The sequence below is a fragment of the Hyperoodon ampullatus genome (genome assembly GCF_949752795.1).
Source record: "Hyperoodon ampullatus genome assembly, chromosome: 11".
Lineage (NCBI taxonomy): Eukaryota > Metazoa > Chordata > Mammalia > Artiodactyla > Ziphiidae > Hyperoodon > Hyperoodon ampullatus.
The window spans coordinates 73,377,189-73,402,851 of record NC_136924.1 but is presented as its reverse complement, the minus strand read 5'-3'; the positions used below and the strand labels follow the sequence as shown (position 1 = coordinate 73,402,851).

Here is a 25,663-nt window from a genome sequence, read left to right as displayed (position 1 = left end):
CACACAAGTCATTTAACTTCTCTGGACCTTATTTCACTTATTATTATTATTTTTGGCCACGCTGTGCAGCTTGCAGGATCTTAGTTCCCCAATCAGGGATCGAACCCGGGCCACCACAGTGAAGGTGCTGAGTCCTAACCACTGGACTGCCAGGGAATTCCCTTATTTCAGTTACTTTTAAACAATGATAGGGTTCTTCCACTAAAGTCTTTTTCTGCCCTACAATTGTTTTTGTTACACATGCATTTCCTCCTTACCTTCATTCTTTTCTCCCTTATCCTCCCTCCACCCATCTTTTTCTTCTTGTTTATTAAGATTTCTTTATTACATGTCACCAACATTTAAAAATCACTTTCTCATACTTTATATCAGGAGGTAGATCTGAGGTTATTATGCCCATATTTTGAAGATACAGACACCAAAGTTCAGAAAAGCTTTATGTAAAATGAAAAACATCATCTCTTTCCTGATTTCGTGTAAATGTAATCTAGTCCTTCCTTATGGAGCATGGAAGCTATCTAACAGCGGTGCTACTTAAATAATCAGAGCAAAATGAACTTGAATATGACAGCCCCTATGATTTAAAAGAAGACATTTCAGACTACTTAGCAATTTCATGCTAGTTTCTAGGAATTACTGCTTTATTTTCCAACTTTTACAAAGTACATGAGATCTAGAGGGCACACATTCTCTATATGCTAAATTAATTTGTATCAGAAATTTGGTAAGGGCTAACATCAGGCTTAATGGTAGTAGTTTTCCCCCTTTTCCCATTCTTAAGATCTGCCTGTTTCCAGTGTTCTGGTACTATTTTCTGTCTCGTGGTTTCCAATATTAATTTCAGTGGCTCTGTTCCTATTTCTGAATTTCTTTTTACTCTTCTGATTTATAATTACCTGAATAATTGTAGTTAAACTATCACTTAAACATAAAATTTCTGAAATGTCAAAATGTTCCCACTTGAAGAAAAATTCTCCTAAAATAAAGTTAGCATAAACCATACTAATATTGTAATTAGTGACTTTCAAAAGACAAAGTGATGAGAGCAAATATATTAGTCCATTCAGATTGACTATTCATAATTCAATTCGATTGACTAAAGCTTGGCTCTGGGTTCCTGCATACAGGAGCCAAGAGTCTGGGTCACTGAAGTGTTAGACACAAATAGGATGAAACTCATAGTCTGATGTAATCTCTTAATCTTGCCTCCACTGGCAGTAATGCATCATCACTGTAACTAAGTTCACCATGGTTAGGTTTTCTCTCATAAGATGCCTGTGCTAGTTGGAAGGGCCCAGATACTTAGCATTTAACCCTCTGACATTCATCTTTGGTAAGGTTTGCTGAAGCCTATTCAGCAGGCTTGAATACAAGGATTATGACAATCCACAGATCTTCTCAGTGTAGAAAAAAGTGTCTTTCTTAATATGCAAGAAATTGAGATTTAAAAAAACCCTTTCTCCCCCAATAAGTTAAGCATATCTAATTGGTCAAATCCAGCCCCAAATCATTCCTTCTTAAACTGTGTATTTATGAACTGTCCATTTTGTTCTCGTTATTACATAAGATCAAAAACATCAGATTTCAGTGTTTAAGGGCTAAGACCACTGGCCTGAATAAGTGAACTCTTCAGGTCAACAGGGAGATCCTTTAGTGGTTATACAGCCCTATGGTTTCTTTAACCACAGACTAATGAAGTTCAATTTTCAACTCCTTTGTGAAGTATTCCTAATTACCTCAGTCCACAGTCAACTTTCCTATAGGTTATATTCTATACAATGCTGTCTATAAAGGTTCATTTTCTACCATTTTATATGTAGTCTACTTTATTTGATTATAGGCTCCTAAGGTCAAGAATCTTATTGCCTGCCTAGAGCAGGGAGCTGAATTAATATGTACTGATGGATCATTTGATCTTATTTCCAAAGACAGTTGGCCATAGTGCTAGAGTTACTTCAGGTCTGGCCTATTGCAAGATCTCTGGCTAGCCACTGCATAAACAGATCAGAAACAGCTGAAGAATATTCCTTCTTCATTATGCATCAAATTTAAACTCAGCAATTTATTTGAGCACTTTCAATATGCCATGTACAGGCCTTTGGGTCACAAAAATAGTATGTACCTTTTGTAAAACAACTTACAAGTTCTAGGCACAATGTAAAGTGCTTTATATACATTGTGTTATCTAGTGATTTTAAAAATCACATTAAACAAGTGACATGATTAGTCATTCCCCTTTTACAAGGAAACTGGGCCTATTTGCTCATGCTTACGTAGAAAAGTTTACACAAGAGAATTTGGTTCAACCATAGCATTTGGGCTCCAATATTTGAGGTTTTAAACATAACTTTGGTCAAAAATAGGTTGGTCTGGAGCTTGGGTTGATCAGGAGCAACCAATCTGAAACAGGAAAAACCCAAGGACGCAAATGACTGCATCACTTGAGGTACTGGCCTTAAGAAAACCGTTGCTCACTGCCTCTTTTTTTAAAAATATTATTTTACAATCTACTTTTTATTTTTAAATTTTTATTTATTTATTTATTTATATTTTTGGCTGCATTGGGTTTTTGTTGCTGCACGTGGGCTTTCTCTAGTTGCAGCGAGTGGGGGCTACTCTTTGTTGCGGTGCGCAGGCTCTAGGCGTGCAGGCTTCAGTAGTTGTGGCACGTGGGCTCAGTAGTGTGGCTTGTGGGCCCTAGAGCGCAGGCTCAGTAGTTGTGGTGCAGGGCTTAGTTGCTCCGCGGCATGTGGGATCTTCCCGGACCAGGGCTTGAACCCGTGTCCCCTGCATTGGCAGGTGGATCCTTAACCACTGTGCCATCAGGGAAGCCCTGCTCCCTGCCTCTTATTCAAAGTCCTCCCATTGCCTTCTGGATCCTGTACAATCTTTCTGTTCTCATGACTATGGCTGGTTGTTTCTCTTCTTTCTAGCCCCTCTTTTTTTTTTTTTTTGGAGTATAGTTGATTTACAATATTGTGTTAGTTTCAGATGTACAGCAAAGTGATTCAGTTATATGTATACATGCATATATATCACATATACATTCTTTTCAGGTTCTTTTCCCTTATAGGTTATTACAAAATATTGACTATAGTTCCCTGTGCTATACAGTAGGTCCTTGTTGGTTATCTATTTTATATACAGTAGTGTGTATATGTTAATCCCAAACTCCTAATTTATCCCTCTCCCCCCTTTCCCCTGTGGTAACCATAAGTTTGTTTTCTATGTCTGTGAGTCTATTTCTATTTTGTATATAAGTCCATTTGTATCATTTTTTTTAAGGTTCCACATGTAAGTGATACTATATGATATTTGTCCTTGTCTGTGTTCACCCCTCTTTTAATACTCATCCTCCAAACATAGATGTTCTTCAAGTTTCTGTCCTCACACCTGTCTTTTTTCCTTTATCTAGTGGCACTCAAAGTTTAGTGTGCATTGCCATTGCCTTAGGAGTCATCAAAAATTCAGATCCCCAGGCAGGCCCCAACTCAGGTTTAGTGACTTAGAGTTTCTGGGGGAAACGACTCAGGAATCTGCATTTTAATAAGCAGCCCAGGTGATTTTAATATGGATAGAGACCCATACTGGGAAACAGAGCCTCAACCCTCTCTCAAAGTCCTCATCTGCTCCGGCACCTTCCGCAATCACCTCTTTGTAAACAACTTTCCAATCATTATCTCTAGAACAGAATCGTCACACTCCAGACTCATATTCCAACTTTGTTAGTGACATTCCCATGTGGATGTCCTGCTGGCACCTTGCACTTAGTAAACCCAGAACCAGACATCCTCTTGCCTCCAAAATATCAGTTATTCCCCTTGAATTCCCTGTTTCTATTGACAGTGCCTCACCTGTCTCCTAGCACCTAATGTTATAACTTTACTCAGAGTCATCCTGCACCTTCAGACTTCCTTTCAGTCCCTAGATCCGGTCAGCGATGAGTGCCTGACTCTCTCCCTCTGCTGTAAAGCTTCCATATATCCCAGTGGGTCTCAGCCCCCAGTAGAGCTTTAAAAGAATGATGTCTGGGTCTCCACTGAGACCCATTCAATCAGAATCTCTGGAAATAGGCCGTGGTAATTAGTAGTTTTAAAAATTCTCTGGGTGATTCTAATGCCTATGCAAGGTGGGAAACTCTGAAATAGTCCTCATGGTTTCATACTGATAAGATCACCTAGAGACCTTCATGGTCTCCATCCCCGGAGACAATGATTCAGTTGTTAATTATTGGGAGAATCAGGAGAGGTGATTAGTCAACAAATTTGAACAGTTATCCAGAGGAGATGGTAAGAACCTGAACTAGGTGATGATGAAATAGAGTGAACAAATGGGAAAGACAATGTGGAATTATGAGCTTTAAGACTTGGAAACTGGCAGATACAGGAGGTGAGAAAGAATGACAGATGCAAAAGCAGTGACAGACACAGTGACCATAAGTTTGGATAATAAGAATGCTGATGGTGAGAAGCAAAGGCAGGAGAAAAATCTTTTTGTGGAAGATGGTTTGTGTGTTCATGAATGAATCTGGTTCTGCACTTGCTGAGTTTTAAAGTATTGGTGGGGTAGGTGGAGGTGTCACTTGGGTAGTGGAGGATTCTCAAAGTGTGGTCCCTAGATTTGCAGTATTGGTATCACCAGAGAATTTGTTATAAGTGCAAATTCTTGACATCCTCCCCTTCCACCTTCAACCTGCTGAAGAAACTCTGTGGCGGGGTCCAGCAATGTGCGGTTTCACAAGCACTGTAGGCGATTCTGATGTCACTAAAATTCGAGAACAACTGGCCTAGAGTAGCAGTCCTTAAACTTCATCATGCATCAGAATCACCAGGAGAGCTTGTTAAAGGCAGTGTCCTGAGTTCAGAGTTTCTGATTCATTAGGTTGGGGTGGGGCACATGGGTTGGGTTTGCATTTCTCACAAGCTCATGTGTGGTGCCAATGCTGCTGGTCCAGGGACCACACTTTGAGAACCACTGGTCTAGCAGTCAAAGACAAAAGAGATCTCAACTAGAAATATGGATTTGGGGGTCATCTACATAACAGAGGTAGTTCAAATATTGACTTTCTTTCCCAGACAACGGTAGTTGTCTCCTAATGAGTTTGTAGCCTCCTAACAGGTCTCTCTGCTTCCGTAATACCCCAAGCTATTTTGCATACAAAAATCAGAGAAATCTTTATAAATCATAAACCCTATTTATTGCACTAGCTGCATATAATCCTCCACGGCTTCCCATTGCTCTTATTTGAATTCTGTACATAGCCTGGTTGTTCCTGCATGATCTGGCCTCTGCCTTTCTCTCCAGCCCCATCCCCGTCACCTCCCCTCCCTCTCACTCTGCTCTGGCCACCCCGATCTTCTTTCAGATCCACAAACATATCACTTTCTTTCCTACCTAAGGGCCTCTGCTCACACTATTCCCCTACCAGATACACTCTACCCTAGCTCTGCAGACCACCAACTCCCCTCATCCTCCTGATCTCAGTTCAGATGTCGCCTTCTTTGAGACACTTTCCCTCCTTGTCATCCCTTGTTATTTATTCTCTACTTAACCATGTTTGTGTTCTTTATCACTCTTGTCATAATCAGCAAATATCTTCTGTGTTTGTTTCCTTGCTTATCATCTGTCTCCCCGTCTAGATTGTAAGTTTCCCTGGAGTGGGGACTTGTTGACTGAACGAATGAAACGTAGCAAGTCATATTCATTCTTATGTCCCCACTGGCTAAATAAATACACGTTGAATGAATGAACTGAAGAGAACTGAGAAAGGAGGCAATCTAGGGAATGTCTGTATGTTACAGGAGTTGGGGGTAGAGGAGAAAAGAAGGCTAAGGAGAAAAAGAAGAGGAGGCAGAGAGGTAGGGCACTTTAAGAACAGTGCCCTAATCGCCATTACAATTGTATATATTATATGTATATATATATAATATATACACACACACATACACACACATGCACACACAAACACATGCACACACACATATATATATACACACATATATGTAGATACAAACACACATATATATACATACACACATATATGTAGATACACATACATACACAAGGACAGATATCTAAATCTCTATATCCAGCTGTATGAATAGACATTTGGAAGAGATCATAAAATAACACTAGAGAAAAAAAAGTTTCAAAGAGGCAGCATTTTTTCTTTTCTTATATTTTTTTTTTTTTTTTTTTTTTTTTTTTTTTTTTTTTTTTTTTGCGGTACGCGGGCCTCTCACTGCTGCGGCCTCTCCCGTAGCGGAGCACAGGCTCCGGACGCGCAGGCTCAGCAGCCATGGCCCACAGGCCCAGCCGCTCCGCGGCATGCGGGATCCTCCCGGACCGGGGCACGAACCCGCGTCCCCTGCATCGGCAGGCGGACTCTCAACCACTGCGCCACCAGGGAAGCCCCTCTTTTCTTATATTTTAAATTAATTCTTTAAAAAATTTTAATACAGATTTTAAAGGTAAAGAGGCAGCAATTTATAATCAATTACCAGATCTATGAAAAGGAGAGACTGAACACTCTGACAAGGCCAAGGGTCAGGAAGATTATTTATGGGCAAGAAGGTGTTTTCATTTCACTAACACAATCCAGTAGGTGAATTAGAGTTTACCAAAGACCTTTCATCATCAATTCATTTGATCCTCAGACAAAAATCTCAAAAGACAGGCAGGACAGCTCTCACTACTTTTAGCAACATGATGAGGAAGTAGAAGTAACAAGCAGAGACTGTACTTTCAGGAAGTTTGGTGGTATTTCTCATTACTAATTTCATCTGAAATAATGGATATCTACTATTTATATAGAGATTCTTTAAGGCCAACCATAATATGAGCAAACAGTTCCAGGGAACAATAGTAACTTAAAAACAAACCTCCCTAGAGCATCTCAGGTTTCCTTCCTAAATCGAGTATTTGATTCCAATAGCATTAGAATCTGGGAAGATTTTAAAATAGTACTGGGAAACAAAGGCCTTTAACTTAGACTGTTTAAAATGGTAACAATTCATTTTTCCCTCTGGTTTAACCAAGCTACCAATCTAAGTTTAAAGGAACTTGTACATGTCAGCATTAGGCATGATCTTTTAGTTCCTAACATCTGAACCACACTCTGATGGACCAAATGTGGGATTTATTATTTGTCCAAATAGCAAACATCAACATGAAGTCCTTAGTAGAACTGAAGAAATAGAACTGGGAGAGATACTGTTGGAGAGAAATGCAATTATTGCTCAGGATGTTCAAACTTGGTAAAAACTATCTGCACTGGTTGCCTATATCCATTAAACCTCATGGTTGGAAACAGTTTTTCCTTCACAAATCCTGGATCCCTGGGATTACTCCAAAATCAAGCTCATGAAATAGAAAAGAAGGAAGTGAGAATCCTCTTGAAAGTGTTTTCATTTCGCTAACACAACTCAATATGTAAATTATAGTTTACCAAAGTTCTTTCATCATCATTTCATTTGATCCTCAGAATCTCAAAACAGGCAAGGGCGGCTTTCACCATCATGCCCTGAGGCCCAGGGAGGTCAAGTGGATTATCCCCTAGTAAGTGGCAGAGTCAGGACAGGAGTCCTGGGCTTGCTTCTGCTTCTAGGTACTGTGCTCTCCTCTCTACACAGCACACAGCCTAACCACACTCAGATTTTTTTTTTTTTTTTTTTAGGAAAAAGACTCTCTCTCTTCCTTGTGCTATTGCACCAGCAGGGCGTTTGGCCTGTGCATGCCTGGTCACCTTGCAGAGTCATAAAACAAAAATAACAAATAACAAACAGGACTTGAATGTACCAAGACATGTGACACAGGTAGTAAGTGTTCCAGAAGGTCAGGAGGAAGAGAAGAAGACCATTAATCGTGATGGCTTTAATTCTTCTTAAATATTTGCTCCACATAGCCACTTTCTCCAGGGTTACAATATATTTAAAAAATACATTAGGGATACCTCTAGGGCTTTATTGATTCTTAGAGGATTTTGAAATACGGGACCAGTGATGGGTGAGAGATGAATCATGACTGTCTACACAGCTTATGACATAGATGGATTAAACTAGGGAGATGATAATTGGGCAATTAGAGCTAAGGGGAAGAGTGGTAACTTGGCTTTATTAATAGTGTTTTTTAAAAATTGAGTTTTGTGGTGGGAATTTTATTAATATCATTGAGAATATCAGTACCAGCTTCTGAATGAATGGATAAACACTAAAGCATAGAGATGAGCTGAGTAAACAGAACAAAAGAATACTTTCAGAACAGTTTAACATTTTAACAGTTTGTCATAACAAAAGATACACACACACAATAACAGATACAATAACAGATGTAACACATACAATAACAGATATCTAAATGTCTGTTTCTAGCTGTATGGATGGTCATCTATTAGTTCATTTATTTATTATTAGGTCATTTATTTACTATAATATGGAAAAACCTGCACGAATGTTTTGGCCAACCCAATAGAATACTATATAAAACATGCTGCTTAAGTATATTTATGCATATGTAAAAATAATAACTAAGGTTTTGTTCCTGTTGAGTAATGTGAAATTGGTGAAATTCTGCACCTGAAAATTATGATGATACTTTTCTCAGAGCCAGTATATGAGGGTAGTGAACGAATAACCTGAATATCCAATCTCTCCCTGCTAGGTAGACAGCTCTTTCTTGCTTTCTGTCTCACTCTTTTTCATTCCCTCACATATACCCAGACACAGACAGATGAACACACCTATCATTATGAAGCTCAGTTTAACAAGAGTTTAAAGTGTTCAGCTGTGCAAACCACTATACTAGGTACTATTGGGGAAAAGAAAAGCACAGATGAATGAAGAACAATTCCAAAGCCTCCTTCTGCTTTCTGAGCATGGCTTTGAAAGTGAATTTGAATCTTAGTTCTGACACTTATGTACTCCATTATCTTGGGTAAGTTCCTTGTTTTCTCTGTACTTTTTTTTTTATAATCTTGAAGTGAGAATAATAATAATATCTACTTTTATGGGGTTGTTAAGAGGATTCAGTGGGATAATGTGTGCAAAACATTTTGAACAGTGCCTGTCACAGAGTAAGCTATTACTGTTGTCATTATAATTATATTATTATTTCAAAGATCTTATACTCCAGAGGAGAATACAGACTTAAACATAGCTGAGTCTAATGGAAACAATCAGCACATAACAAAGGCATGATCAAAATGCTCTGCTAAATGGGTGTGTGTGTTTAAACCCACAACACCCTAAATTTAGCCTTGGGAAGAAAGGAATAGACCAAGCAGAGTTGATCATTTTTCCAGGTTCTATAAATATTATCCCCTTTTGCCACTAAATGAATAATGATGTCTTCAAAACATCAGTTAGATGCAGCACAGAATTATATATGGGAAAGTGGTCTTGCTTTTAAATTCAGCAAGTTGGCCAGCTCAGCAGAGGGAATTTCAGAACAGAAGGAGGAAATGGAACGAATAGTCTTTAAAGGGTCCCATCTACTTCTGAAATTCTGTGATTCCATGGTCAAGGTACTTGATGGAGTTTCCAGAGACATAAAAATAAGGTAATTTGTAAAAATAGGCTTTTCAAATGGTAGTTCCCTCACCTTCTTTCCCCTGTTTTTTTCTCTCGATTATCTTTTGAAGAACTAGTCTTGGATGAAAATGAACATTCACCTCATGAAGAAAGAGGAGTTATTCTGAATGAACTGGGTCACCAAGGGAGGAACTCTATTAAACAAAGTCCTTGGGGAAGTGATTTATTGATTTGGTTTGTGGTCTAAAGCTGAGGTGTATGTTGAAGGAGAATGGAAGCCTTTTGCCATTGCATATTATAAGGAAATTAAAGAGAAAGGCACTGGGAGTGCCTATTTTAGAAATATGGGGGTAAACAGGACTAAGTATTGTATATTAATTATGGTGAGAGAGGGCAAATGAGAAGAATGTAAACAAGAAAAAAATGCTGATGTTTGAAATTTACTAAAAATAATCTAAAAATATTGGCTAATGTCAACTAAATCTGTTACTTTTTTCTAAGGCAGTGAACAAGTATAAGAAGCTCCTTTTACATGTTTTACTTTCTCATTAGTTCATTCATTTATTCATCAAAAATGTATTGATTATTCATTACATACCAGCCAAGACTAGGACAGACATGGTCCCAGTCCTGATGAGGGTTAATTTTTTAGCAACAGAAATGGCCAGAGAGAAAAGAGAAGAGGAAGAAGAGGAGCCTGGACAATCCAAAGTGAAAATCCATTTTTTGAATAATAAAAACTTGCTGTATAATCTAGTAATCTAAGCTTTTTTACCATACTCCTCGATAACAATCTGGGCATGTTCAGCTGATTTCTGTAGTAAAATAATAACATTTGTGAGAAAGCTAACGCCATCAAAAATAAATATAGATCCAACTCTAAAGGGGAGAAATTTGAGAATATTATCTTCTTGAAAAAAAATGATCAATGTAGTGTAATTTGGTTGTGATGGATGGTTCTTTCCACCTCCCAAGGTGGATCGTGTGGTGCATCAACAATTTAAATTACTCCCCAAATTGGACCCTGACTCTAGGAATTATAAAGGGGTATTTTCAAAAGAGGTCATTGCCTAAACAATTCCTTTAATCAACAGTCAGAGGATTTATTTAGCTGATGGTGCCAAACCTTCTTCATGAAGACTATGACGACGGTGCATCCCTCCCCTAAGTCCCTGTCCCTCAAAAGAGTAAGAGGATCAAATGAATTTTTAAATGCAGATTTTGGTTTATAGAGTTCTTTTTCATCTTCTGGAAAGTGATTACCAGACTTAATCAAGATTCCTCTGTGTATCATTAGCTAATTTTAGCTTCCTCCTTTTTAAAAAAATTGAATTTTATTTTTTTACAGTGAGTTTGGGAGAGACCAGTTTTAAGTCCTCTGTGGATTTCACGGTTTTCAGTTCAAGCCTTCAGGGAAGCTCAGTTTAAAAGTAGGAAAACAGTAATTAAAAGTGATTAGGACAAGTTTTGGTGCTATGAAATGAGGACTCAATTCTCCCTGTCATAAGCCAAACCGAGAGGCAATTTTTGGTTTTGATTATGGCTTTACTTGCAATTTTAATAAACATGAACCAGTATTCAAACTTCTAATATCCTGCTGCTTAACTATTTCCAAAGAGCTATCCAGCTCTTTTAAACAGCTTTTGTTTTAAACTTTTAATTTGTTTGGCTCAGCCTCACCTTAGAAAGTTGTAGCTTCATGGTAAACCCTTGTATATAAGTTGATTTCCAGGATCCCAAGCGATTCTTTCTTTTCCCCTCCCAGCTAAGTGTTTCCTCATGTGCCCAAATCGTTGGTGCTGACAGCTTTCCTGCCTTGTTTTATCTGGTTCTCACAGTAAGGACGAGAGACAAATACAAGAACGTGTCCAGCGTTGACTGGATGCGGCACGACTCCACTGATACTTACAGCTCCTCCAGGAAGCGGAGACCGTGCAGAGGATTCGGGGGAAGCTGACTGATGTTGTTCATACTCAGGTCTCTGGAGAGGAAGAGAGGCAGTGTGTGAGGAGCGGCGTCTGCCACCACAAGGCAGTCCAGCTGTTCAGTTCACACATTTGCAAGCAATACAGCCAAAGGAACTTGCTGTGTTGCTTGACAAATGAATCGCTCTTTTGCACGTTAAATATATTCCTTTCCTCCCATGTCCCCCCCAACATCATGGGCTCTCAATCAAATCAGAGACCCTAGGAGGAGCTGATATGGAATTCAAAATGATTTAGAACATTCATGGGCATGGTTGTAATTCTTCATGTTTAAAGTGACCTGAGTAGACCAGCAAAGGGAACAGACATAACTCAGCCACCCTAGACATAACTCAGCATCGGGTCCTGCTTGAAATTTTGTGGCAAAGAGAAATGTCTTCACCATGCAACTCTGGAAGTCCTGTTTCTCTGGGACTATAAGCACCTTGTAAAAACAAATGTTTTGATTCAAAGAAACTTAAAAAAACAAAACAAAACAAGACAAAAGGCCTATTCCCTCCTTCGAACATGTTCCTTTTGCAGGTTCTCGGATTGCATTAAATAGGTGAAATGAACCATAAAACAAGGGTGTAATGCGATCCTGCTCTGTAGCACACTTCCTGCTGGGCCTGCACAGTAGTTCCTGGCACAGGAAACAACAAGCCACTTTGGGCAGAACTCAATCAATTTTTGTTTTAAGCGAAACTTCGTGTAATTAGATTTTATTGTTTTTATTTTTCTATTTCTTTACTGTCTCCCACATAATCCTACAGCATGACTGGTATATGCTGTCTGTATCTCAGAGGCCAAAAGACCAACTGATAGGCAGAGTCTACTCAAGACCAACTAAGACCACATAACAGTCAGCTTAAGGTTGACTTAAAAAATGACGTGCTCAAACGCGAAGACTCAGAACTAATGCCATTATAATCTCAGAGCGGGTCTACATACTTAAAATTTATCTTGAGATAAGATAAGAGGCTTATTTTTATTTATTATTTTTAAAAAATGATTCAGTTGACATATAACATGGTATTAATTTTAGGTGTACAGCATAATGATATATGTACATATTGTGAAATGATTACCACAGTAAGTTTAGTTGACATTTATCACCACAGAGTTACAAAATTTGTTTTCTTGTGATGAGAATTTTTAATATTTACTCTCTTTAGCAACTTTCAAATATACAATATTGTATTATAACTGCAGTCACTATGCTGTACATTACATCCCCAAGACTTATTTCTCGCATAACTGGAAATTTGTGTCTTTTGACCACCTATGCCAATTTCACCCAGGAGCTTTTATTTTATTTTTTTAACATCTTTATTGGAGTATAACTGCTTTACATTCTTATGTTAGTTTCTGCTGTATAATGAAGTGAATCAGCCATACATATACATATATCCCCTTATCCCCTCCCTCTTGCGTCTCCCTATCCCTCCCACCCTATCCCACCCCTCTAGGTGGTCACAAAGCACTGAGCTGATCTCCCTGTGCTATGTGGCTGCTTCCCACTAGCTATCTATTTTACGTTTGGTAGTGTATATATGTCCATGCCACTCTCTCACTTCATCCCAGCTTACCCTTCCCCCTCCCTGTGTCCTCAAGTCCATTCTCTATTGTCTACGTCTTTATTCCTGTCCTGCCCCTAGGTTCATCAGAACCATTTTCTTTCTTTCTTTTTTTTTTTAGCTTCCATATATATGTGTTAGCATACGATTTGTTTTCCTCTTTCTGACTTACTTCACTCTGTATCACAGACTCTAGGTCCGTCCACCTCACTACAAATAGCTCAATTTCATTTCTTTTTATGGCTGAGTAATATTCCATTGTATGTGTGTGCCACATCTTCTTTATCTATTCATCTGTCGATGCACACTTAGGTTGCTTCCCTGTCCTGGCTATTGTAAATAGAGCTGCAATGAACATTGTGGTACATGACTCTTTTTGAATTATGGTTTTCTCAGTGTATATGCCAAGTAGAGTAACCCAGGAGCTTTTAAAAAAATCGGATTATTCTTGTTATTGAAGTGGCCACAACCATTGCACCTAACCAGCAGATTTCAGTATTGATAGCTTGATACCTTTATCAAATATTAACTTTTAATCAGTGGTGCCAAGAACTAAGGGATCATTCACTCTGTGCCTTTAAAAAGTCACGAGCATGTACAGGGAAGATAAAATATTTTGCTAAATGTTTTAGAGTATGGCAAACCCCCCAGAGTTATTCATTTTAATATTTATTAATTTTAATTATTAATTTAAATATCATTGTTGGTAAACAATGATGTAGCTGAGTAAAATGCTATAGTCTCAAGCTAAAACTAAACAATGCTAAAAATATAGACTAAAAAAATTTATATTGTCCATATATTCAAAATCTGATTTTTTTTTTCCTGGCACTGTTTAGATAAGAGAGCCAGATAACTGATTCGCAATTTTAGTTCCCTGTGCAGATATTTCTCTGAAGTAGCAAGGTTGTTTAGTTCACTGAATAGGCATATATTAAACTAAACAATAGTCTCTGGATTCCTTACAGTGTCTATATAATCTCTGCAAAGACTTGATATTTCTAAGGCATATTCACTTACTTTTAACTGATATCCCACTTATTTCCTAAAAGGACCGGGTGGTTTGCTTCTGGAGCATGTTTATTAGTAACTTAGATCAAACCAGTCTCAAGACAGCTGGATAGCGCTGACATTCCTCTCCTCTCGTATTTCCCTGTGTGATGTGCAAATCAGTCTGGGACAAACACTGATCTTGTCTATTGCAGAAAGCTCTAAATAGAACAAGGAAATTTATGTTTAAGGAGATTCATAAGCACTCCACATTATTTTACTATTTATTACCCTATTTCAGGCACCTGGAAGTGAAGCTTACATCAGCATTCACTCTCAGGGTTCCCCCTGGAGCATTTTTATGGTGGAGCAGCAGAAAGAGTGCAGGCATTGTTAGTGTACAGTGTCTTGGGTTTGAATCCTGGCCTCCCCATGTACTAGCTGCACGATCTTGGGAAAATGAACCTCCCTGTTCAGGCTTCCTCGTATTTAAACAAGGGTGTTCCTACATTAATAGTTTCATACCCTGTGATAGCTGTTTCCAGTCAGGAGGGAGAGACTTAATTTGCTTCTTGAAAAGGAGAGTACCTCCCTTTCCCAACAGGAAATTAATCACTTCTCCCTGTTACCTGACATTGTGGTTCCTCCCAGAAAATGAGCTCGTACATTCGGCCCTCCATATCAGTGGGTTTCGCATCCCAGATTCAGAGAGCTGACTGTATTCATTGAACTACACCATTTTATATAAGGGACTTGAGCATCCTCAGACTTTGGTATGCGCGGGGGCTCCTGAGACCAATCCCCCAGTCACACCGAGGGATGGCTGTATTGCTAAACCAACCCTTTACGACTTGTTTTCTAATATAGACTGTTTACTTTCTTTTTCTTTTTTTTTAATCGAAGTATTGTTAATTTACAATGTTGTGAAGGCGGTTTTCTTTTCTTTTTTTTTTTTTTAATAATTTTTGCAATTCCTTCTTTTTTTATTATTATTATTTTTTTAAGATGTTGGGGGTAGGAGTTTATTAATTAATTTATTTATTTTTGCTGTGTTGGGTCTTCGTTTCTGTGCGAGGGCTTTCTCTAGTTGTGGCAAGCGGGGGCCACTCTTCATCGCGGTGCGTGGGCCTCTCACTGTCGCGGCCTCTCTTGTTGCAGAGCACAGGTTCCAGACACGCAGGCTCAGTAGTTGTGGCTCACGGGCCCAGTTGCTCCACGGCATGTGGGATCTTCCCAGACCAGGGCTTGAACCCGTGTCCCCTGCATTGGCAGGCAGATTCTCAACCACTGTGCCACCAGGGAAGCCCAGGCGGTTTTCTTTTAAAGAGCTGTTAACAATGCAGATAAACCTATGGCACAAAATAACTTAATAATAGCAATCTAAAGTAAAATGAAATAGGCTTTTAAAACATGAATCCAAAGTGGGTAAGGTAAAAATTAGTCGCATTCATTCACCTTTTCTCTTCTGTGTGCACCTTTTGCATTGATGTTCAAATGTAACACCGGTCTAGCTCAGCGCTTCCCAAGCTGTCCATGGTAAAAGACCAATGAAAAAAAAGTTCTACTTTGCCGTGGACTTATATTTTTATAAAATTAATTAATAGAAAAGTGAAATAACACAGAGATATACAAAATACAAGCCTCAATATTTTGTTATGTGACTTGACAGATTATTCAATTTCTGTGAAAGTTTCTAAACCTTTACTCTCAAATCCTTATCTGTTGTGGATTAGTAAAAAATAACCCTGGCCTGGGAGGGGTCCTCAGACCATGCCTTTTGGTGAGCAATGCTGTTCTTGCCTTCGTGTCAAGAAGGGCAAGACTTAAATTACTTTTAGCCAGTTCAACTTTGAGTAAAACATGATAGAATGAGAATGTTTGGCTGCTAGAGAGGACTGGCACTCAGCAGGGTGAGGTCGCCCACTTAAAAGGGAAGAAAATGGGCTCCCCTGGTGGCGCAGTGGTTGAGAGTCCGCCTGCCGATGCAGGGGACGCGGGTCCGTGCCCCGGTCCGGGAAGACCCCACATGCCGCGGAGCGGCTGGGCCCGTGGTCCATGGCCGCTGAGCCTGCGCGTCCAGAGCCTGTGCTCCGCAACGGGGGAGGCCAGAACAGTGAGAGGCCCGCGTACCGCAAAAAAATTTTAAAAAAAAAGGGAAGAAAATGAAGTTCACGGAGTTGAGAGGTCTCCAAGTCACAGTGCAGAATTTAGTGGGAAAGCCCCTGGGCTGGAGCCTAGAGCTCTACTTGCCCTTGGTTTTTTGCCTTTCCTTTTTTCCAACAAATTTTCCACTCTGTATAAAAACATCTTCATTCTCTTAAATTATTTTTTAAACTTTTCCATTTTTTCTTCTATAGTATTTGGTCTTTCTGACCCCTGCAACACATATAACCTTAGCAGAATGAAGGGATCTTAAAATAGTTTCCAAATCTGTGCATTACTTACTTTTTAAACTATCATTTAAAAAAAGTCCCTATTTTGTACCACATTTGGCCCATGGTTCAGTTTCCTAAAATCAGTGAAGCAATGTAATGCATTTCTTTAATTTTTTTCATCTTTTGCCAAGACGTTGAAATTAATTTTGAAGAACTGGTCACTAGGTAAAAGGATTTCATCAGAAATGGAGGATTCATTGTGACAAGATGGTCAAATATGTTAAACCATTCTTCCCTGTCTCTGACCCAGCTCTTGTCTACACTGTGTTAATTACCACATCTAGAAATCTGGAATAGGATTTGCAAAGTTCCATGGGAGCAGCTGACTACCTAATGGAACCATTGCAGGAGCTTTAAAAAATATAGATGCCTGGGTCCCATCCCTAGAGTTTCTGAGTCAGTTGGTCCAGTATAGGCATTGGGATTTTAAAAAACTTCTCAGGTTATTTGAATGTTCAGCCAAGGCTGTGAACAGTGTTTAGGAATAACTCTTTCTAAATTTCTAGATGGGTGCTCTGAGTTCTACAACTCACTCAAAATTTAGGAGGCTAACTAAAGATATTGTTTCCTCTGGGTAGAGAGTTCCACCCACACAGATAGTATCTTTCTCTTGAAAGTGTCTTTGATGCTTGCAACTCTATTATTTATTTTTCTTCATTTGACAAAATATTAATTGAGCATTAATTGTGGTCAGGTCTAGGAAGATAGTGGAGAAGAAATCTGAGTCATCTTCAACTTTTCCCTTTCCTGCTGTCCCTATGTCCCTAAGGCACCCAGTGTTAATTCTGCTACAAAGCTTGCTTCTGGATCTGGCCTCACTTCTTCCTTCTTGCCTGCTACTTTTGGTCACGTCCCTGCTCTGTTGATAACTTTTCTACTCTCCTGTTTAGTATGCCTCCTCATTCTTGGTCATCTTCTACACCATGGCCAGAGAGGTCACCCTGAAAAGTCCATCCAATCATGTCATTCCACTCAGAGACATTACTAGCCAATAAGAAAGGCATCCCCTCGGATGATTTGGAGAAACGCTTCCCCTCTGGGAGGGGAGGGTGGTAAATTAAAGAAAAGATCATTTGCCTTCTGCAGAAGCAACCAGGGAGCAGAGTGAGTGGGGTGGCAAAGAGAGCTTGGCTTGGAGTTCAGCCCCCCATGGAGAGCTCCGGTGCCAGGCACAGCCTGCACAACCACACCCAGCTGGGACTCCTCTGCCTGAGAACTTGGGCGGACTTCAGGCCTCTTAGAGGAACCAATGTCCCTACCTTCGTAGGCTCTTCACAACCTGGCCTAAAGCATGTTTCCACCTTGATCTTATGCCACCTTCCTCTCTGCAACATGTGTTCCGGTTACACTGAAATTCTTTCTGTTCCTCTTTGCATCTGTCTTTACCCATGTGATTCTCTTTCCCTAGAATGCATTATACTTTCTATTTCCAAATGACTACTCCAGTGCTTAACAGACCCTGGTGTTTCAGACACAAACTCTTCTCTTTCCAGCTTAGTTGTTCTCTATTTCCACCTCTAGTCCTTGGATACTTCCAGGATCAAAGCCTTGTCTTAGCCTAAGATCATACATTGATCTCCTGGATCACTGTCTCACCATCACCCTGAACTGTCTTTTGTTTCCCTCCACTGGCAAAACCCCAGCTCTGGGAGAAAACTGTAATTCATCTTCTCTTTTACTATCTCAGTGGACTGAGTGCCACTAGAAAAGAAAAACTCACAAATGTGCAGATTAGTTACTATAAATCCATGGTCTTTGTGGGCTCTCTACACTGCTGCACAGCCCTGTTATTTGTTATGGCTCAGTTTACTTCTGCAGGGACTGCTGCCAACCTTCACCACTTGCCTCAGACCCCTTAATGGACAGCCACTCCCATCATGGGCACCTTCCCTCTGACTTCGTGGAAATAACTGGAATTCTTTAGATCAAACACGACATAGGCCAAATTTTTGTTCTCTTTTGTCCCTTGCTTAAGATACCCATAGTTTTCTCTTGCTCGTGGGTCCCATCTCCCCACCCCCAGGATGCTACAGCACATGATTTCATGAACAATTCCTTCTATTTCCTGCATTTTCAATTTCTTTCTCTTCCCTTTCAATGTATAAATATAGTCAAGTCTTTTCCATGAGTAAAAGAAACAAAAAACCAGATCTTTCGATCTCATGTCTTCCTCTACCTGCTACCTAATCTTTCTCATTCCCTTTGGGGTTGTTTCTAGTCTCCAGTTGTAGTCTCCACCTCCTATTCCCTTCTTAGCCCACAACACACAGGCTTCCAGCCCTACACTCCAATGAAACTGCTCTTGCCATAGAAACAATGACCTCCATGTTGTCAAATCTAATGAACACATGACTTACTGGACCTCTCTCCTACACCAGACTCTCTCTTTCTGGAAGCTCTATACTTTACAGTTTCCAAGGCATCATTCTCTCAGGATTCTTTCCCAACTTTCTACAGACTCTTCGTGGGATCATCTTCTATCTACCCCTTATATGGCAGTATTCTCTGGAGCTCTACCCTTGGCCTAGTGTTCTGCAATCTCTGCCCTTTCTTCTTGGTGACTGTTACTTACTCTCACGGGTTTAAGTATCACTTAGATGCCCATTACCCCCAAAAGCCATATTCCTAGTCTTAATGTTTCTCCTTCAGAATCATTTATCTAATTTCTTTCTGGATATGTTCATTTACCAATCTTGCAGGAATGCACTGTGTCTAAAATGGAAATAATTATTTTCTATTCCGAACTCATTTCTTTTTCTATGGGGCCAGTTTCTAGTTAATGCCACCACCATCTTTCCGTCAAAAAGCCCAAATCTTAGATACTATTCAACTCTTCCTATTTTTCTTTTTTTATCCCGTCTATCCCTTTTTCTCTCTCCTAACTCTGCCCTCACTCTCTCTGACCCAGTCATCTGAAACTGCCTCCCAACTCTGTGGCTGCCTGCTTCCAGAAGCTTCCTGCTTCTTATCCTTTGAGGCCCACCCTCCGAATGGCAACTAGAGTGATCTATCCAAAAATGCAGAATTAGCACCCTACTTAAAACTTTTCAATTCCTATCACCTTCCAGATGAAATCCCCATTTGTTAGTATTGCATACAAGCTCCACTGGGGAGCACACCAACCCTTTGTCACTCTGGCATATTGATTCGAATTCATCCTTCAAGACTCAGGTTGGGTGGGTGTCATCTCCAGGAAGCCTTATCACATTTGTGTAAGTGATTTGCTCTCTGTTCTTCTGTATCACTCCATACATTTAATGACATCATATTGAAATGATGTGTTCATGTGTCTGTCTCCTGCAGTAGGCTGTATTCCTCATGATCAGTGGCCATTTTTTCATCACAGTACTCCTAGTGTCTAGCCGCATGTTTGTGTATAGAAGATATTCAGTGAATGTTGAATTGAACCCTCTTCTACTGCCTCTGTCCTATGAGTGAGCAGATGATCTTACCCAATCCATTTTAAAAAAATCAGGTTTCTCATCAAATGGCTACATAATCCTAACTGTGAGGCATGTAATCCTTTTGATATAAAACACTTTTGGGAACAAAACACACTTTGTGTTGTGCCCACCTTCCACAATGACTTTTGCTCACAATTAGGGTTGTGGTTTCTCTTTTCAGTCAATCCTATTTGTTTTCTGTCCTAGGGATTCCTCAGAGATTCTCATCCATTGAAAGTCCCCTTCTACCCCCATGCTCAAGTACATTTATGCTGATGCTTCTCCTCCCCTCCCCTCCCCCACTCCTTCTACCCTTCTGCTCCTCCCTATATCCCCCCTCCTCTTCTTCCTCCTTCTTTTTATTCCTCTTCTTCCTTCCCCCTTCTTCTTCTTTTTTAAAAAATTTTTACTGGAGTGTAGTTGATTTACAATGTTGTGTTAGTTTCAGGTGTACAGTAAAGTGAATCAGTTATACATATACATATATCCACTCTTTTTAAGATTCTTTTCCCATGTAGGTCATTACTGAGTAGTGAGTAGAGTTCCCTGTGCTACACAGTAGGGCCTTATTAGTTATCTATTTTATATATAGTAGTGTGTATATGTCAGTCCCAAGCTCCCAATTTTCCCTCTTCTTCTTTCCTTCTACTTTTCCTTTTCTCCTCCTCTCCTGCAAAAATATCTACCTTTCTTATCATTTCTATGGATTTGTTGTGGGAGAGGCATGACTGCAGTAAGTATTTAGTCCACCACCTTAAAATCCGGCCATACTGTCTCTGTTTGAGACTTGATAAGTGAATCAGTGAACAGAGAGGCCATTCCTTATAGTGTGATTATTAAACAAAGAAAGCAACAACAACAAAGGTTCTTTAATCTCTGCCACAGTTGAAGACAAATATTTTCTTCTTTAACAGCACCATGCAATTCCTATTTCTTCTCAGTACAATCATGTTAAATTTGTCTTGGGAGATCCAATAGCATTTAGCTTTTTGCCAGACACCTTTGTTAACAATGAATGGATCCAGGATGGAGACATTCCAGCACTTTTTAATTGATCACTTTTTAAATACATTTCTAGAGATAAGCCCTCCTGTGAACTTCAAAAGGAAAGGTGCAGGCTTGAGTAGCATTTTGTGACAGTATGAATAGTATGTCCGGATACTTTTCTCATGTTATTGTTTTTAACTCCAAAACAATGTATCTTTGAAAAATACTTTTTACTGAAGTATAACATATATGGGAAAAGGAATAAATCCTAACTGTCCAACCCACTGACTTTTCACAATGTGAACTCACCCTTGTAAACCAGCACAAATCACTGCTACCACCTCAGAAGCTCCTTAACTCGCTACTCCCCCCAAAAAGAACCAGTCTGCGGACTTCTAACATTTTATATTAATTTTGCTTGATTTTGATCTTTCTATAAATGGAATCATAAAGCACATATTTTTTCAAAGACTATTTTTAAGAGCATTTTTAGGTTCACAGCAAAATTGAGAGGAAAGTACAGATGTTCCCTATATACCCCTTCCCCCTCCCCACATGTATAGTCTCCCGCCTTATCATCATTCCCCACCAGATTGGTACATTTGTTACAACTGATGAACCTACTGATACACCATAATCACCCAAAGTCTGTAGTTTACATTAGGGTTCACTCTTGGTGTTGTACATTCTATAGGTTTGGACAAATGTATAATGACATGTATCCACCATTATAGTATCATACAGAGTATTTTCACAGCCTTAAAAATCCTCTGCGCTCCGTCTATTCTTCCCTCCACCCCTGGCCTGCACAATCACTGATCTTTTTGCTGTCTCCATAGTTTTGCATTTTCCAGAATGTCATATAGTTAGACTCATACAGTATGTAGCCTTTTCAGATTGGCTTCTTTCACTTAGTAGTACAGAGAATAGCTTTTTGTGTTTTTCTAGCTTCTTTCCCTCATTTATGAGATTTATCCATGTGTTGCACGTAGCAATAGTTAATTCCTTCTCAATGCAATATGTGTCTCATTTTGTTGTTATACTACAATTTATTTATCTGCTGAACTATTGATGAACATTTGAGTTCTTTTCAGTTTGGGGCTATTATGAATGATGCTGCTATCAACATTCTTAAATATGCCTTTCCTTGAATGTATATATAAGTGCATGTCTGTTGGGTATATATCTAGGAGTGGAATGGCTGGGTCTAGGTATATATGTATCGTATGTTCAGCTTTAATAAATCCTGCCAAATAGTTTGCTAAAGTGGCTATATTGATTCATACTCCCACCAGTAGTGTATTAGAATTCCACTGGTTTCCATTTGTTATAGCCAAAATTCGTATTATTTTTCTTTAAATCTTAGTTGTTTTGGCTAAATGTATACACAATGGTATCTCACTATGGTTTTAATTTGCATTTCCCTCATGTCTAAGAGAGTTGAGTGCATTTTCATATGACTTTGACCAGCAGGATACCTTTTTTCGTGAAGTGCCAGAAGAATATTTTATTTGATGACCTTCAAATTAAAACTTACTTGTTGTAAAAAGTGAAGCTATACATTGATATGTAAAGAAAAAGCTAATAATCTCCTTACGCCTTTTCTAATAGTATTATTCTTTCTGCAGTTTCAAAGTTGTTCTTTGAGATAGCTGAGGTGTAATAGTTAAGAGCATGTATTCTGGAGCTATTTTGCCTTAGTTCAGGTCCTGGCTTTGCTATTTCTGAACTGAGTAACCTTGAGCAAGTTATTTAATATCTCTGTGCCTCAGTTACCTAATCTGTGAAATGGACTTAATAATAGTAGCTGCTTTATAGAATTGTTGTGAGAAATAATTGAGCTAATGTATGTAAAGTACTTAAAACAGTGTCTGGCACGTTATAAGCACTACATATTTGCTATCATTATTATTATAAAATAGAATCTCTTTTATGTTTTTACAAATTAAAACTCTTACCTATACAGATGTATCAAGAGCAGAGAAATGTTAGCTTACTGATATTTATGGTTATCCTGAAAAAAATCTCTTTAAAGTTACAGGATAATTTAAAAAATGTTTAGAGACAGTAGGCTTATGTTCTACTGGTCCCTTTGCTTTATTAATATTAATTTTTAATGGAAGCTTTGAAAAGACAGAGCCTCAAAGCTCTGTCAATAACAAGAGAAGAGATAGATACAGTTTTTGTGGGGAGATCACTTATATAAAAACCTCATGTACTCAGAGCACACCCCAAAATAGAAAAATAAGCAAGCAGACAACAAAATAAAACAAAACAAATGAACAAAGGAAAAAATAGCAATAGCAAACCAAAGCTTTTTTGAACAGTCAGAATAAGAAGCCCACAGAGCCAGTCGTGAATGTTTATGTACTTTTTCTCAGAGGAAAAGGTCCCAATCAGAAAGGAAGTATTCTTTATTTGGGCAATCTTGTTGTTTGTTTGGTTTGGTTTTGAAATCCATGGTAGCAAATTACTCATGGGAGGCAGACTCAACAAAGTTAGCAATGATGTGGGAAAGCAGATTTAAGAACTAAAATCATCATCATCATTATCATCAAACACATATATCTTTATTCATCTAGTGTAATAGTTCTAGATATTCCAAAAGCTTCCCACCCAATTTGGAACCAATTTCCCTGTACCTCCCACAAGATAGTGTAGAGCTTTATATGTTCTAAAGGATGGAATAATCATCAAAAATCATCAGAAAAGTTTAAGAATCTAAGAATACACTAAGGTTCTATCTTTTCTACTTCTCTCTGTTCTCTGTGAACAATTTCCAGACTTGAACTTGCACTGCAGATCTTTATTTCTTTTTTTTTTTTGCAGTACGCGGGCCTCTCACTGTTGTGGCCTCTCCCGTTGCGGAGTACAGGCTCTGGACGTGCAGGCTCAGCGGCCACGGCTCACGGGCCCAGCCCTCCGTGGCATGTGAGATCTTCCCGGACCGGGGCACGAACCCGTGTCCCCTGCATCAGCAGGCGGACCCTCAACCACTGCGCCACCAGGGAAGCCCCAGATCTTTATTTCTAACAGCTTTATATTTGGACTTCTCCATGTGGTTAATTGACCAGTCACCTACAGCCCAACACATTTCAAATTGGACTCATTGTTTTCTCTCTTTTTCCCAGACCAGCTTTTCTCCTTGTGTTTCCTCATCTTGAGTAATGCATCACTTTTCTCTCAAGCAACCAAGCTGGAAACCTCAGGTTTATTGTTTTTTTTTTTTTTTTACGTCATCCTGTCATTCATCGTCCAAATGGTCATTAACTGTATTGATTATATCTCTGAAATGTTTCTGGAATAATAACTAACATTTAGCTGACACACACACAGACACAGTCTAATGAATCTTCAGATAACAACCCACTTTATAGATGAAGAAACAGGGACACACAGAACTTAAGCTTTCCCAAGATGACACTGGCAGTAAGTGGCAGAGCCACGGTCTGAACCTGATCTGTCTGACTCCAAAGTTTTTGGGATCAGCCCTTTTCAGCTACATATAGAATCCAAGTTCTATATGTATACTAGAATCCAAGTTCTCATTTCAATTTTTGGCTGCCATAGCTTAAGTTCTGGTCCTAATATTTGCATCACCTTTCTCACTCTTAAGAATTAACACACATGTAAGGAGATAGCTCAGGGAAAGTTTGCTCCGCACTTTTCTGAACCTGGTCACAGGTTGGTGGCATTTCTGGCTGCTTTTACCTCTTGGCCAGCACTTTTGGAGTGACTATTCAGACCTCTCTGTACTACCGACTCTGCTTCCACTTAGCCTTTGGACACCATCTTTTGGGTCCTTCTTGGCTTCCTGGTCTGTAGCCCCTGGTCCATCTCTCTTCCATCCCCAGATCCCAGAATTCCAGTCATACCTCTGGGTTTCACACTCATCTGGGTGGGGGGTGGGGGGGAGAGGTCAAGCAATTTCAATGGGATCTTAATGGTCCTTTCTACCTTCAATCTTCCCTCCTTCCCAGTCCATCTGGAATTATCTTAATTTTTTTTCCTGAAGGATAAAGGAGCTAATATTTTATATTGTGTTTCATTTTTTCTTTTAACAATAACTCCATTTATTTGTCTAGAACTGTACAGTTTACAAAGCTCTTTCATGCCCACAAATTTGTCTTTGTATGAGGTATTTGAACATGAATATTTGCAGAGTCCAAACTAAGACTGTACTATAATTCACAATACTAATGTTCACTTGAGGAATATATTGATTTTCTTTATGCTTGAAAAAAACTTAAGCAACTGGCTTTGGAACTAGAACAGGTTTTCTCAGTCTTGACTCTATTGACATTTGGGGCTTGATAATACTTTGTAGTGGGGGGCTGTCCTGTGCATTGGAGGGTGTTGAGTAGCATCCTTGGCTGTACCCACTAGATATCAGGAACACCCCTCCCCCAGTGGTGAAAACCAAGAACTTGACTGTTATGGGCTAAATTATATTCTCCCCTCCCCACAAATTCTTATGTTGAAGTCCTCAATAACTCAGAATGTGATTGCATTAGGAAATAGGGATTTTAAAGAGGTAACTGAGTTAAAATGAGGTCATTAGGGTGGACCCTATTCTGATATGATTGGTGTTACTATCAGAAGAGGAAATTTGGACGTACACAGGTACAGAGGGAAGACCATGTGAAGACACAGGGAGAAGGTGGCCATCAATAAGCCAAGGAGAGAGGCCTCAGAAGAAACCAACCCTGCCGACACCTGGGTCTTGGGACTTCCAGCCTC

General features: G+C 39.3%; 1 protein-coding gene across 3 annotated transcripts in view; it reads right to left on the bottom strand.

Annotated features, from left to right (window-relative positions):
• Positions 1 to 25,663, bottom strand: part of LGR5 (leucine rich repeat containing G protein-coupled receptor 5) — a gene marked incomplete at both ends in the record, with an annotated part of 121,338 nt that overhangs the window by 51,165 nt on the left and 44,510 nt on the right. For all 3 annotated transcript variants that reach the window (XM_079716020.1, XM_079716021.1, XM_079716022.1), the window contains one exon: positions 11,437 to 11,508. In XM_079716020.1, coding sequence (XP_079572146.1) covers positions 11,437 to 11,508 — 72 coding nt within the window. The remainder of the gene's footprint in view (positions 1 to 11,436; positions 11,509 to 25,663) is intronic.